General features: G+C 36.0%; 1 protein-coding gene across 7 annotated transcripts in view; it reads right to left on the bottom strand.

Moving 5' to 3' along the window:
• Positions 1 to 14,851, bottom strand: part of KIF2A (kinesin family member 2A) — a 53,316-nt gene that overhangs the window by 2,218 nt on the left and 36,247 nt on the right. For 4 of the 7 annotated variants that reach the window (XM_084505242.1, XM_084505240.1, XM_084505244.1 and 1 more), the window contains exons 10-20: positions 14,655 to 14,745; positions 14,451 to 14,514; positions 13,951 to 14,042; positions 13,564 to 13,706; positions 12,618 to 12,822; positions 9,792 to 9,902; positions 8,207 to 8,274; positions 6,281 to 6,394; positions 5,290 to 5,440; positions 3,615 to 3,716; positions 1,300 to 1,435 (exon numbers count right to left, since the gene is read on the bottom strand). In XM_084505242.1, the coding sequence (XP_084361368.1) occupies positions 1,300 to 1,435; positions 3,615 to 3,716; positions 5,290 to 5,440; positions 6,281 to 6,394; positions 8,207 to 8,274; positions 9,792 to 9,902; positions 12,618 to 12,822; positions 13,564 to 13,706; positions 13,951 to 14,042; positions 14,451 to 14,514; positions 14,655 to 14,745 (1,277 nt within the window). The remainder of the gene's footprint in view (positions 1 to 1,299; positions 1,436 to 3,614; positions 3,717 to 5,289; positions 5,441 to 6,280; positions 6,395 to 8,206; positions 8,275 to 9,791; positions 9,903 to 12,617; positions 12,823 to 13,563; positions 13,707 to 13,950; positions 14,043 to 14,450; positions 14,515 to 14,654; positions 14,746 to 14,851) is intronic. The other 3 variants (XM_084505246.1, XM_084505245.1, XM_084505241.1) reach the window with 2 other exon arrangements.

Genomic DNA, 14,851 nt, shown 5'->3' with positions numbered 1-14,851 from the left:
AAAGCAGAAGAAAAATTATCTCAGTGTATAATCAGTAGCATCCTAACACCCACCAGAATAAATTCTATTTTCCTATGAATGCATTTATGATTACATTTTTGAAGTTTTTCACTCTAAGTAGATAAGCACATCATTTATACTTTTCATCATAACTAGCAGGAGAGGGGGGGAGAAACCTATGAAAGGAAGCATGGCAATCCTTCATATTTCTATTCCTCTCCCAGCCACTTCCCAGTAACACGCTCCAGAATTCAAAGAAGGAAACCAAAATAACAATGTAAAGAAATCAGTCCCAAAAGGACAGGAAAAACAGCTGAAATATGCAGCAGCCATTGTGTGCCACGAGCAGAACTCAGAAGTAACTGGGAGAAAGAATCTTTGACTTAACAGTTCCTCTCCCCTGCAAGCTCTGTAGACATCATCCTACCTGTAAACATACAAGGATCTTTTAGACAACCTTTATCTCCAGAACACTGTTTCAGAAGAGGTATCCAACAAGCTTTAGAAGAGCAGAGAGTCACCTAAACTGTGTTTTCTCACTGCTGCTGTCTCTTCCTGAAGAGGAAGCCCTCAGCTAGTTTGTATGAAGCAAAGGAATGTGTAATTGCCAATTACTTGCTGAGCAGGCCATATCTGATTTGATTCATTCTAACTTACAGCAGATACTGAGATTGAGTAAAATCTAAGATTTTATCTTCTAAGGAGTTATCTTTCTAACATGGATCAAAAAAATATGTTTGCAAAAATGAAGATACTCGGGTACTAAGCTCTGAGTACCTTTTATGAGGTATTAAGCCGACAACCTGACTTAGAAGACAAACAGAACAGGTACTAAGAATTAATTGCACTTTGTTTTTCAACAAAAATAAGCTGGCAGAATTAATGCAGAAATGCAGCTGTATAAAAAACCTACGTTAACAACACACAGATTAAAAAACAAGTGGACTCTGCTACACTACAGATTGCAGCAGAGCAGGAACTGGGATTTCCAGGTACTTTTTCATTATTACATTACATTACTTTTTTTTGTGCACTTCCTTTGTATTTTCATTTTCCTCCATTTATTATTTTGGAATGATGGAAAAGAAAGGGAAAGTTGCAAGAACAAGTGCATATTTCCTGGAGGTAAAACAAGAGCCTTTTCTTTTAAACTAGGATGAATGCAACACAGATGTGAACTTGTTCCCAGAATAAACATTCCTTCCACAAGACAGCGTAAGAGGAAAAAAAGATCACAGAATAAAAGTACACTCTATGCATTGCTAATAACCCCCACAAAAGTGATTGAAAGCAACCTACCTCTAAGTTCCGTCAAAATATCAATTTTTTGCTCTAGGATTGCTTCAAGTTGGGTAGCGTAAGAATCCACATCATAGTCTACTTCTTCTGTCATCTCAAGAAGTGCTTTTTCATCTTCTAGCCATCTAATAGATTCCTAAAATTAAAAACAAACAAAAACAATAAACAACTAAATACTTTGGCAGAAGTACAAGGTGCAAAACAAAGACCTACTCCTTTTCACAGGATGACCGTACTTCTACAGTCACCTCAATATCCGAATTTCAATCCTAAAATGAATCCTTATGCACAGTTCAACAAAGCTGTGTGTTTGCTACACAGTTTCTTAATTTCAGCAGAACTATCAGCAACCATAACCTTACATGGTTCTGAAGTCAGTCTTCAGTTTTAAATAGGGGCTGTTTGTCATTGACAGTGATCACAGTCTTATTACTATAGTCAAGGAGACAAGACAACTCTGTCCACACTCAAAACCAGTTTTGAGAGAAGCTGTGTAAAACAAGGGCTATTTTAAGCTCTCTATTGCTTGTGCTAACTCCCCACATAGGTTTGAGTACTGTAAAGGTTGATTAAACCAGCTCTTAAGCACATTTGTATTCCAAATATTACCAAAAAGGGGGAATTTAAAAAAAAAAAAAATAGTATTGCAGCAAAGAATGCAAGCAGGAGCTGAAAGCTTACAGTACCGTGCAAAGCTATGATTAGAACTGATCTTATTAGAAATGCTTTAATTTAAAAAAGAAAGCAGCAGACAGTTCTAGGCATGCTGGGCCTGAAACACTAAAATTAAGTCTTTCCCTCTGTGCTCAGTAGCTCAAGTAATATAAAAAATACAGTCCAAACCCCATGTATATTTTTTAGGACACCTAATGTAAGCTCATACATCACAGAATCAAAGCAAGATGGACACAATTAGAGCGCAATTCGTTCATTTTAGATGTTTGTGTCAGGATAGGGTATTTTGTATCCCACAATCAATAGCTTCCAGAAGAAAGCTGATGGAAGACAACGTCCGCCTGGTACAGCTTGTAGCTTCTGTATTGGTGCAGCACACCTCCGCCAATAGCATAAGCTAACAAGCCATGCTGCGAACTAAGGGAGCTGAGGCTTGAACAGATTTCCTTCTAGTGACTGCTGTGAGGAACAGTATTCTCCAGCAGAAGGCCAGATGGACACACAGAGGCAATAACATCATAAATTAATGCACCTTGTCTATCGAGAAGTCCCAGGCATGAGGACACTGCTATGGCATATGGCGTTTGACTTTCACATTTCTGCACATTTCACTTCAGGACTAACGTTTCATAACTAAATCTCTAGATCTGTTGGAAAATGTGTTTTTTAGCATCCTACTGTATTATGTGACCATACATCAGTGTTCCATTAAGTTCAATGCCTACATTGAGGAGATGAGTGTATTCCCCACAGGTCTAATGTTCTGCTGTTCTCCTGCAGCAGATGTGCCAAATGGACAGCCTGCCTAAAGACTCTTGGGTTATAAACAGAAGCAGCTCGCATTTCTCTCTGAAAACTAGTAATTCATGCTTATTATTATAATTTGTTTTGTGAATGTAAAAGGATCCATGGTGTTGACTAGCACCGTACTTTGTTGGCTATATTCCTTCCAAGGACCCTGACTATTAGCAAGTGAAAACCTTTGTGTGTCGGTAAAAAGGAAGCAAACATGCAGTTAGAAAAATAATGGTCTCTTCTGAATCTGAGTAGCTCAGATGGGAATATCACAGAAGGATACTTGGAGGGAGTATTACAGCAGCTTGAGAGATGACCAAACCATCAACAGAAATGGTGCTAACAGAAACATTAGTATTAACTTCCAGCTTTTAAATATGAATATTAGCATGCATTAGACAGTGAAATGAAAATTTCAAGATCAATCTGAATGAGCTTCCGGCAACTACAAAAAAATAAAAGAGTCACTAATGCTGGAAAAGGACTGAATCAGAAATTATCTCAGTACTAACAACAAAATAACTTTTCTTACAATGAACACAACCTATTTAGAATGCTTGTGAGAAGAAAAGGAAAATCTTATTAGATTTCTAGGTTGCTGGAAAAATATGCTTCTCTTTCATCATGGGGATAAAGATTAGTGGTTATCGGATCTAAACATCTGCCCCTATTTGTTTGCTACAATGGATTCAGTGTAATAAAACAATTGAGAAATCCCTGACTGCAGAGTAATGACCAGATGATACCCTGCATCATATACACAAAGCATATGCAGGATATTTGCTTCAATTGGAAAAAACAAAATTCCTGGATTAGGATAAAACAAAATGTAGATCCATTCTTACCTGGAAGACAGCCCTGTGGTCTTCTACTACTTGCTCTTCCATTTCTACCATTTGTGACACAGCTTCATGGAAAGTAAACAACTGTGGAGAAACTTCCTCTTCCTAAAAACAACAGGTAAGCTTGTTAGTCTGGAAAGAGCCATGACTACAAGGAATACACTGAACACATTCCATCCCATCACTGAGCACAAAAAATAAATATGTGGAAGGCAGACCCTGACAAAAAAAGGGATTTTATGTTTCTACATGAAATTCTCCAGACATGGGGGGAGAGGGCAATTAAAATCAAAATGTTAACAGAGTTAAGTTTAATTCATACTCATTAGACATTCCCAGCCAGCCATCTTTGTGAATACTGGAGTGTAGAATATCCCACATCAGAAGAATGAATGAAAGTAGTAGAAGGAGAAAGTTACAAGTGAAGAATGGTAATTTCTAGTAGATTTTAACACCTACAGAAAACTGGGTTTTCTGTCATAGTCTTTGTTGAGCATATCACAATAGAGGCAACAATTTTCAAAAAGGAGAACAGATTCAATACATTTCAAGATATCAAAATCAAGTTCATCCCTTGGGGAAAAAAAATAAACCTAAGGTGAAAAATCTAAAAAATGTGTAGTTAATTCCTCTAAATAATACATTAGAAGAATGCAGAGCATGGAATTAGAAATTCGGGTAAACAGGATTTTGGTAGACATAAATAATTAATAATCAGAGGGGAAAGCACTAGGTATGTTGTAAATAATTTTTTAGCAAGACAGTATGGTTCTCTATACCATGCCTTTGACATCTTTCTAAAAATACACTGTAAAGCTTAATTGAATTCCACATGAGCAATGAAAAGCATGTGAAAGGATATCTGTCTGTCCAGTGGGAAACTTCAGGAATCACATAGATCATGTTCTAGAGCTAGTTACTAACATGAGAGAAAATACAAGTAAGATCACAAAGACATGTTTGAGAAGGAAGAGAATCTTGACAAATATAAGTTATGAGAGTACAGATTTTTCTTTAAATCATTCATAAGCATTTTCACAAACTGAGCATTGATCCCTGATGAACATTCAAGGAACCAGAACAAGAGCTGAGAATCATCACTGAAGGAAAAATATTCTTTGGAAGAAGTCTCTCTGCCCCAGCATCTCACTTGTTCACTTGATATTTTGGGAATATGGTGGGGCTCAACCCCAGACCAGTAACTGGGGTTTCACACCATGAAAATCAGGATTTCGGGAAGAGGAATGTGGGTACCCATATTCCTAAATGCAGAGAAAGGCAAACTCACTTGAAATGCATAGAAAAAAATTCTCAAACCCACAAGTGTTTTAAATAAAATGGACAAGTATCCCAGAATATGTCAAACTGCCTAATATAAGGTGAAGCTATACTGGAAAAAACGTACACTAAAAACCTTAAGAGCCTAGAACAGACACTGCTTAGACACTGAAGGTCCTAATAAGTGACGAAGATAAATAGAAGTGTTTTCTCTCACTCGTGAAAAAAACATTTACTTGTAAATTCTGTATAGGAATGAGCTGTAAAGTAAGAAAGTAAAGATGAATGCTGTATGTACTTTATTGTATTGCTTATGAGCTATAAAATAACATTACTCTGGATTTGTTCCACCATTGTATTTATCATCTCCTCTCTACATGTATTGTTGTAAACTACTCACGTTTTGCTCACAAAGCAGTTTAAGATCATCTCTCTGAGGAGAGCTCCCCACTCCCCACTGCGTGTCCAAGTCATCGATCTGATTGGGAGTATGGTGTATAATGGGACGGATATCTCCTGCAGCACTAGGATCAACTGTCAGCTCCTTCACCCTACAATCAGAAAATATTTCATTTTCCAATTAGTAACTTCCTGTGCAAAGTAGCCACCACCAAAAATAAAGCTCTATGAGTTCATATGCTATTTAATTCACTTAATACAGATGATGATGCCACCTTCACAGATTTACTGTACCAAGAACATGTTAATGACAAACAAACAAACAAACAAACAAACCACGGACCATTGAGTTTCAGCTACTTGTGAATTACAATCCATCTTCCAGCAAAAAGCATTTTTTAAACTGAGAGCTCACTATTCATTAAAATGCTGAGGGCAAAAATATTCAACTTCTTAGCAGTAAATAATGCATGACAGAGAAGCTCATTCAACACCCAAAACCTGACCATCTTTCTTTTTCTGTTCAAACAATTGTGTTTAAAAAAAATAATAATCAGCAGCACCCAATTAGCTGTTATAAGCAAACCCACCAAAACTCTACAGAAAATGTTATGCAACCAAGTATTTCAGAGGATGAATACATCCTATAATTGAAATGCTTTCGAAAATGAAAATATCTTAATTATCCTTTAAACAGAGTAGTCAGATTTGGTTCACTAAATGTGCAAAGGTGACATCACCATTTTTATTTATTTTTTTAATGTATGATGGAGAATAGCAAGCCTGGATACAAAGTGTGGATGTTTAAGGAGGATGAATAAAATAGTGGGAAGATGATTGCAGATCATGCAGAACCATCACCTGCCGAACAAAATAAAAACAAAAAGTATGTGTGACTCAAGGCAAGGGAACTAATGAAAAGTTGGTCTGTAAAATTACGTAGCCAAAAAGAAAACTTAAAAATAAGATTCCATGTATAGAATGAAGTAGACCTGGTGATTGAAGGAGAAAAGTCGTCATACTCATAGGAAGGAGAGAGATCAGAGCGACTGCCACTACCCTGTGAGAAGGGAATGTCCGAAGGACTAATTCCAAATTCCTTTACTCTGCAGCAGCAAAATACAGCAGCAAATTAAGAGAAAATGTCCTTGTAAACACAGTTAAAATGACAACTCTTTGTTTAGCATTCTTTTTTGATAGTCTAACAATATAACAAATTATTTTTAAATCAGAACATGAGGAAGAGTAACTTACTTAAACCATCTGTAAATAGTTGCAGATCACTAACAAAACTGAGCAAAACCAGTGCTGCTAATCTACAGGAGACTACAGTAGCAGTGTTTTCAGAAGAGTAATTCCAGATTTCAGTTAGTGCAGTTAATAAAATTTGGTCTACACTCAATATTCAATTATGCTGCTCCTTTTAAAATAAATAAATATATAAATATTTTAAATTCTATCCTTCCCACTGTCTTACACTGCACATACACTTGTGTTCAGTACCTGAAAACTAATTGTATTATGAAATTGATACATTGCTACAAAACAACTTAGACAATAAACATGAAACAACTTCATGGTGAAAGGCATTTACCCTGTAACAGCATTTACACTGCAGCAGCAAACAAATCTGACACAAAGGCAAAGAAACAGTTTCAATGCAACTATGTCAAATACTAGAAATCGGTGTTTAATTTTTTTGCATTTTTTCTTAAGTCACTTCAGCAATGTGTATGCTATATGGGAGAGGAAGATATAACGAGTCTTGATGAACATGGAACTCCCTCATCGCTGTGACTGCAGTAACTAGACTAGATGCATCATTTTCAAAAGGAAGGAATCACACAGACAAATCCAACCCAGACAGATTTGCTACTAAGTCCCTTGATCCAGGCACAAATTTGGATTACAAGAGGACTTGGTGGTGAGCTTTTCCATCACCCTTTTTGCTCATTAGTGATTAGCCAGGGGTGCCAGACGACCAAGAGAAACAGTTCTGGCTTTCTTTCTTTCAGGCAAGAAAATGTGATTCCAGGCCACTAGGTGGTAGCCTGTTCTGGAGGGAAGAAAAAAAAAAAAAAAAAAAAAAAAAAAAAAAAAAGGATTGCTAATGGCCCAGATGCTAGCTTGCCTCCTTTGTTCTTTGCTGTCTCTGGGTCTTGCTGAAAAACTGTAGCAGGTCTGACTGCAGCACACACAAGATCACCCCATCTACATGAAACAAAAGAGAACTCCAGCTGGGAAAGGCTCCTTTTATAATCATTGAAGAGAGGCTCATATTTTCAGAAAGCAGAGTCTCAGCAGTGCTGACTCAGCCTCTGAAGGTGCTAATTTCTCTACACTGATTATAGTGTCACCATTGGATTAACCAGTTCTTTACCAGTTATCTCAGAAATAGTTAGGAAGTATAGAATAAGGGCCACAGCAACTGTGGAATCTTGTTTAGAATTAGAATAAAATAGCTGATATATATATGAAATAGCCTGGCAACTGCATGGAATTCCAAGGGGATGAAAATACATACTGTAGAAAGGAATCTCAGCCTGCACTCCAGGGAATCATTGTGAATACCAACTACACCTAACACAAGAGCCGATGCCTCCAGAGCAGGGGCAAAAAGAACAGTGGCATCTTCCACAGTACTTGCACTGCACACTATATCCACGTTTGGCTTAAACGCAGTTTCTAACAATTCTATTGAAATGCTTGAAAAAAAAAAAAAAAAAAAAAAGACCAATTAAATTAAATGTGAGCCTGGATCAATAATCTTATTTAAGTAAGGTTTTAGTCTTACTATGAAATGCAAGTACCCTAAAATTATTCAAGTAGATAAAAAAATTATACATCATGGAACAACAGTATTCCAAACTTCAGTGATCAACAGCCAGTACAACTGTAAGAAATGATATTTTCCATACCTATTTGCGTATCTCAATGTATTTAGAGTGTTTTCACATGATGCCATCCCTGGAGAAATTGTAGCAATCTGCAGAAAACAAAACACACGTTAATAAATCACTTTGTATAGATGAAAGTGTAGATGAACTTTTGTTTTGTTTTAAATCCCTGGTTTCATTTAACAACTTCTACAAACACCACCTACAGTGTATAGTTGTGCTTATACAATAATACGTCAAGAATAGAGATATCAAGTCAAACCTTCAGCTTCAATTTTTTTAACCATACCTGACACATTAATAATTCACGGAAATTTCAATCAATTTCCCTCATCTGATCAGCCTTAGTAATATCACATGTGAACTAAAAACTCTAACTGAAAAAATAAGACTCCCCAGAAAGAGAAATAGGGAAATATGCGATTCAGAAGAAAGTAAGTTTAATGCATCCTGCATGCAATAATCAGATTTTTTTTTTAACGCATGCATGTTCAAAGGCTGTTCTCCATTCAAGCAGACTGAATACTGATTGGAGAGAACTGTTTTGGTCACAGCTTAAAATTGTACCTGAACAAATGTTTATCTTTAATATCACTATTATTTTCCTAAATAGAGATTTTTTTTTTTGATGCAGAAATTTCTGTAAATAATACTTGATAGCTAAGTTTCCACACATATCTGTAATCTCTTAAATTTTTCCTTCTCCATTTACACAAAATATATTGAAAATATCACCTTTTCAGAATTCATCAAAAATACAACAGTGATCAGGCCAGAGTGGCAAGATCAGCACAATTAATTGTCCTAGCTTCTCTCAGTAGTAGTTTTTACATCTTTGCTCTTTTTAGAAGAGCCAAAAAGGCACTACCCAGGACAAACACCTCTAAGATCCAACACACTAACACTTTTGCTGGCAGCACAGCATCAGAAACCGAGGAAGATCAGATAATCCCAGCCTTCTGTTTCACCCTACTACTGACATTACTGTACAAGAGCACAGGTACTCATCCTGAGAGGAATTTCTCCTCCTTGGGAGAAATATGCAGTAGGAGGGGATTAGAAAGTTTAAAGAGCCCTCTACTACATGCACTAAGTTTAGATCTCTAACACTGGTATGCGTCAGTTACTAATGAAAATAACAAATGTATATTTGAAAAGATCCTTTGATTGCATGTCTCTGTATGAAGCACTGTGAGCACTAGTGAACAAAAACCTACAAGTCCCTAAAATCTTTCCAAAATCTTTTCTTGTGAAAGGTGCATGTTCTACTTCTATCAGCTTCATCAGCAAAGCATTAAAACAATAATAATAATAATTAAAAAAACACCTTTCAAGCTAGAAGTGTTTCTACCTAGGACCTTAGCTGGAAAATTAGAACAAGTAGTAAGAAAGGCCAATAAAAAGTAGAGGAGGGAGCAAGGACACATCTCTGCTGAAAGATTCCCACCAAATGAAGTGGTCTATTTTCTTATTTTCTCAGGTTGATTAACTTAAGCCTAACAGATTGCCAGTAGCAAGTGACCAGCTCTAAACATGATATCCTATATTCCTAGATTTGTTTCTTTTTTTTAGTTGTAAACACATAAAATTAACCGAACATACTTACCATACAGGTACGGGAGTTTTCTCCTATGAATGAATCTCTTAGCACCTGAGTAAGTTTACTTGCTCTGAATGGTGTATGAGGTTTATTTCGGCCTAAGGCTCTAATGCACTCCTGAAAGAACAAAAAGATTTCTATTTATTCAATGTTAAAGAAAATTACATACTAAAATGCAATTCGAAATCAGATAATGCGTGCCCTAGTTATCTTGCTGTCCTCTAAGACATCATTAAAATTTACCTTTAAAGCCTGGATTCAAGAACTGTTAGATTTTTTTTTTTTACCTCTCATTAAGTTTACTTTCTACCTTAGGAGCTTTAAAAGCTTCCTGAATCTCACCTGAAATGTTTATATCTGTTGTATCCAGCAACAACAACAAACTCAGTATTGATGTTAAATATCCAGACAAACAACTGTTTCTGACTACCAGCTGTAAAAGCCTGAATGATCTACAGCCTCCACCGAGGCTGTGTGGCCAATATTAACAGTTAATAGAATAGCTTTGATTCTGGCTCTATCCTGGACATTCTTTACTGCTCAGATGTATCAGTGATCAAACTTTCTGAAAGCTTCCACAGATCACAAATGTAGGGAGTACAGCTCTATGGTGATGTAGTCAATGTCAGAAGACACTTGATAATCCGGTTTCCTGTTTCAAAATACTTCTTTTGAAAAAACGGGGGTAATATTTCACTCGTAAAAAAGGCATGAGGCTAAACTAAAATTTGCAATTGGTTGGAGAATTCCAGAGAAAAAAATACTGTGCAGAAGTTATTATTATGAAATTACTATAGAATTTATAGCAGTAAAAAAGTCCAGAAGTGCAAAGATGCCATTGTTATAACTTAAACATCACTTCTGCCCACCCAGAGGTCAAACAATAGTTAATAAATTACTTCTTACATAAAAAAGTTTGAATTTAAACTTTTGAAATTTTCTAGAAACAGGTCTTCCAAAAGCAAGGCTAGAAACCATGGGATGATAATGCAAGAAACCACTGCACTCATGAAACAGTATAAAACAGAACTGCAAAAGGGCTCAGAATAAAATTGTCATGATACAGAACAGAAAAAACAAAATGGCAGGGTGGACTTATCTAATGTGATTATTTAAAAACTCGCCAGCTGAACTTATTAGAATGCACATAGCTCAGGTAGACAGAAAAACTGAAGCTTGTTGAATGTAAATTTCACATGCAAATACTTAAAAGGCTCACCAATGACCAATACTTACAGATGAGCAAGGCAGTGCATTCCTTGAAATTTTTTTGTACGTTACTGTTATATTTAGAAAAGGAGAGAAGTAGGTAGACAATACCAAATGTGCATGTTGAGTTACTAGTACAGCAACCAACAAGTTTAATTAAGATATTTTAAATTACTGTGACAATTTTTAGTTTGCTCACTCTTGAAAAAATTGAATTGTGTTGTCTTCTTAATAGTAAAAGAATTATAGGAGAACACTGCCAGCTTTTAAATTTGAATAGAGTTTTTACCATATTTCTTTTCATCACAGCATGGTAAACCAGGTAACAAAACAACAACACTACTTCCATGAAGGAACATTACAGAAATAGCTTTCTGTGCCAAAATTTGAATGGGCTAAGACAGGACTGACATACACATGTGAGCAGCAAATCTTGGTTTAGCACTGAAGACCACTCTTCATAACATACTTGTTTAATTTGAGCTTGACAGTAACTTCAAGGTTATTGAATGCAAACAGAAAAAGATGTGCAATGTTTTTGGAGGCACATGAAATACAGAAAATAAACATATTGAGAAACAGTTATATCTTATCATACTGCTTTTAAGACTTCTGCAAGACTTCCACTAATTTTTATTTCCCCTTCTCCATTTAATTTAGATCACAGCTACCAATACAGCACCAGACGAAATTTTCACTGTAATTAAAAATGATGTGTTGCATGAAACTGAACTATGCTGTATGTTCGCTGAAGACAATAGCCAGAAAAAAATCAGCAAGTAACTTAAATACAATGAAAACAAAACAATTTTATTCAACCAATTCAGCAAACAAATACATCACAAAGGTAACTTTATTATTTATCTTTTAAAAAATCTATTAAAAAAAATAATAATATCCTGAGATGGAGCAGCTGAGGGCACTGGATTTGTTTGATCTGCAGAAGAGAAGGCTCAGGGGAGACCTTATTGCTCTCTACAGCTACCTGAAAGGAAGGTGTGGAGTGCTGGGAGTTGGCCTCTTCTTGCAGAGAAGTAGTGATAGGACTAGAGGGAATGGCCTCAAGTTGCACCAGGGGAGGTTTAGGTTGGAAGTAAGGAGACATTTCTTCTCAGGCCTTGGAGCAGGTTGCCCAGGGAGGTGGTGGAGCGTCCACCACCTGGGGGTGTTCAAGGAAAGGTTGGACGTGGTGCTTATGGACATGGTTTAGTGGGTGACATTGGTAGCAATGTGATGGTTGGACCAGATGATCTTGAAGGTCTTTTCCAACCTTAATGATTCTATGATTCTATTTCAGACCTTTAGTATCAAAGTCAGTCAGTTTTCCTCCAATCTGCTCTCATTTTAGGTATATATCAGAAAAGTCTAAAAATCAAGTTATTTTGTTTTGTTTTTAAAACTGAATGAAAGTTGATATCACAATGTTTCTGCAATGTTTCTACTCAGTAATTACCAGGTGTTCTGTCAGGCACTTAAGAGGAAAAATCAATGCATTATTTTACCTGTCACATCAGTAGACAATGTAGACAAGCAAAGCCTTCAAAAACACTCATTTAAATAGTCATTGCTATTAAATGTAGAAGGCTTCCACCTACTCAAACGCAATGGAAACATTTCAGTTACCTTGAGTGCTAAAAGGCTCTTGTTAATTTCAGCACCTTCCAGCCGTGTCTGTCTGTCTGCACTGGAAGTATCCGCTCCTCTTTCATTTCCAGCCAAATCAATCAGCGAAAATTTACCATGCAATTTCCCTTTCCTTCGGAGAATAATCTGAAACACTGCATGGCTTCGTGATGAGTGTGCATTTGCAGATGTCTGACCAGATGTCCTTTAAACAAAAGGAGAGATGGGGAGGACATATGAAGACATGAAGGACCACACGTGTTAAACATACTACGCTAGGAACGTTAGTTTTTTCAAGGCAGAGTCCTGTATCTTCTCACATATACTGACAGCATGTCTAACATACTAATGGAGACTGGAGATATAACCTTAATAAGTTGATGTATATAGTACAGTTATACCTATGTTTCCATCTCTTCATTATAGAAATGGAAGATTTACAGTGTTTTACCTGCACCTTAAAAGCAAGAATAATGAGATCTTCAAAGATTTCAGATCATCAGAGAGCTTACATGCAAAACGCCAATGGCATTTTTAAATGATCACGCAGCAGTCTGTGCAAAAGGCTAATTTTAAAAACAATGAAGCTGGATTTTAACAAAAAATAAAAGTTATATGCTTAACCTCTGTCACTATATATCAAGGCCTTTTAGAACTGAAGAATTTGGCAGTATTCCAGATTAAAAATAATGTGAATTTAAGTCAGTAATCTGGTTACATAAATGCACACAGTTCGTATCCTGTAGAAAAGTCAGTTCTTATTTCTCTCTAGGAGACAGAGTCTAAACTATATTAATTGAAAGGCTGGCAGATTGATTACTTGCAGCCAACATCATTAAAAACCCCAGTGCATATTAAAAAGCAACCACTATGCAGACACAGAAATTACAAGATGTTCTGATTCTTTAATTTACAATGAAAAACTGGTGGAAGCTATGGGAGATACCTGCAGCTGTTGCCTATTTCAATAAGCTTAAGAACATCTTCAACACATTTGACTTCCCGTTCCTGTAATCCCACCACCTGGACTTGCTGTTTACCATCTTCTAATACTCTTAATTTTGTCTTCCTGTTCAACAAGTCAAAAACCTTTGGGGAGGAGGGAAACAGAACAGTTAAAGAGGAATTTTAGAAGACACTTGTTTCAAATCCCATATCAAACTATGTAAAGTATCACATGCAAAAAAAAATATGATTGGAAGGGAATTGTGAAGAATTATTTGAAATAAAGCTTTCAGAACAAAAAGGAGAAAAAAAAAAAACACTTTTACATAATAAGTTCGTAATCTCTTTGAGGAAGTGTTTTTTTCACTGCAAGAGATCAGGTACTTACCTTACCACTGTAGATTTCAAAAAATGTTGCATATACTTGAAGTTCTAACTTCTTATAGTTTGGCTTCTTTAGCATTAAAAAGACATCTCGAGCTGTGAATATATTTCCAAATTAAAACAAAATCTAGTTATGTATTTTCATTTAGTAAAGACTCATTAATATATAATTGTCTATTATACAGCAACTCTCATAACTTGCTAGTATAACAAATAGGGTCAGTCACCAAGTCTAAAACACTGTATTTAAACTGCCAGATTATATTGGAAGATACTGAAGACCCCAAATGGTAAACTCAATTAATCATTAGTATTATTACATTTTGGAAATAATCTGTATGTCCTCTACAGTGTAAAGACTACACAGCTAGGAACTACTTTATATATTACTAAATCCCTACTGTAACACAAAATATGTAGAACCTTATATTTGCACAATAAGAAGTAGAAAATTTATTGACCTCAACTAATTTGCAAAAAGACAACAAACCAATAAAGTCTCACCTGCAAGTGCATATATTCCCTTTGAACAATCTTGGTTCTTTCCTGAAAAGTCGCCACCCATAGTCTACATTAAAAAACAACAACAAAAAAAAAACACTTAAAGTCACAAAACCATAACTTAAGTATTTGTTACTTATTAGAATTTAACCAAGTGCATCGTATGTAAAAAACAGTGTATTGCTGACATGTGCAAGAAATACTTACATGCGTTTTTCCACTGCCTGTTTGCCCATATGCAAAACAAGTGGCCATTCCCCTTTCAAATATGGTCTCAACTAATGGTCGAGCTGTAAACCTTGAATGCAAAAAAAATAGCATGTAAGAAAATGAAACACTTGAAGTTGCCACTACCACAGGGACAACATAAGGCCAGAAATGACAGAACTGGGTCTGTACTTTGA

Source organism: Aythya ferina (assembly GCF_964211825.1).
Source record: "Aythya ferina genome assembly, chromosome: Z".
Lineage (NCBI taxonomy): Eukaryota > Metazoa > Chordata > Aves > Anseriformes > Anatidae > Aythya > Aythya ferina.
This window is presented reverse-complemented; position numbering and strand designations above follow the sequence as displayed.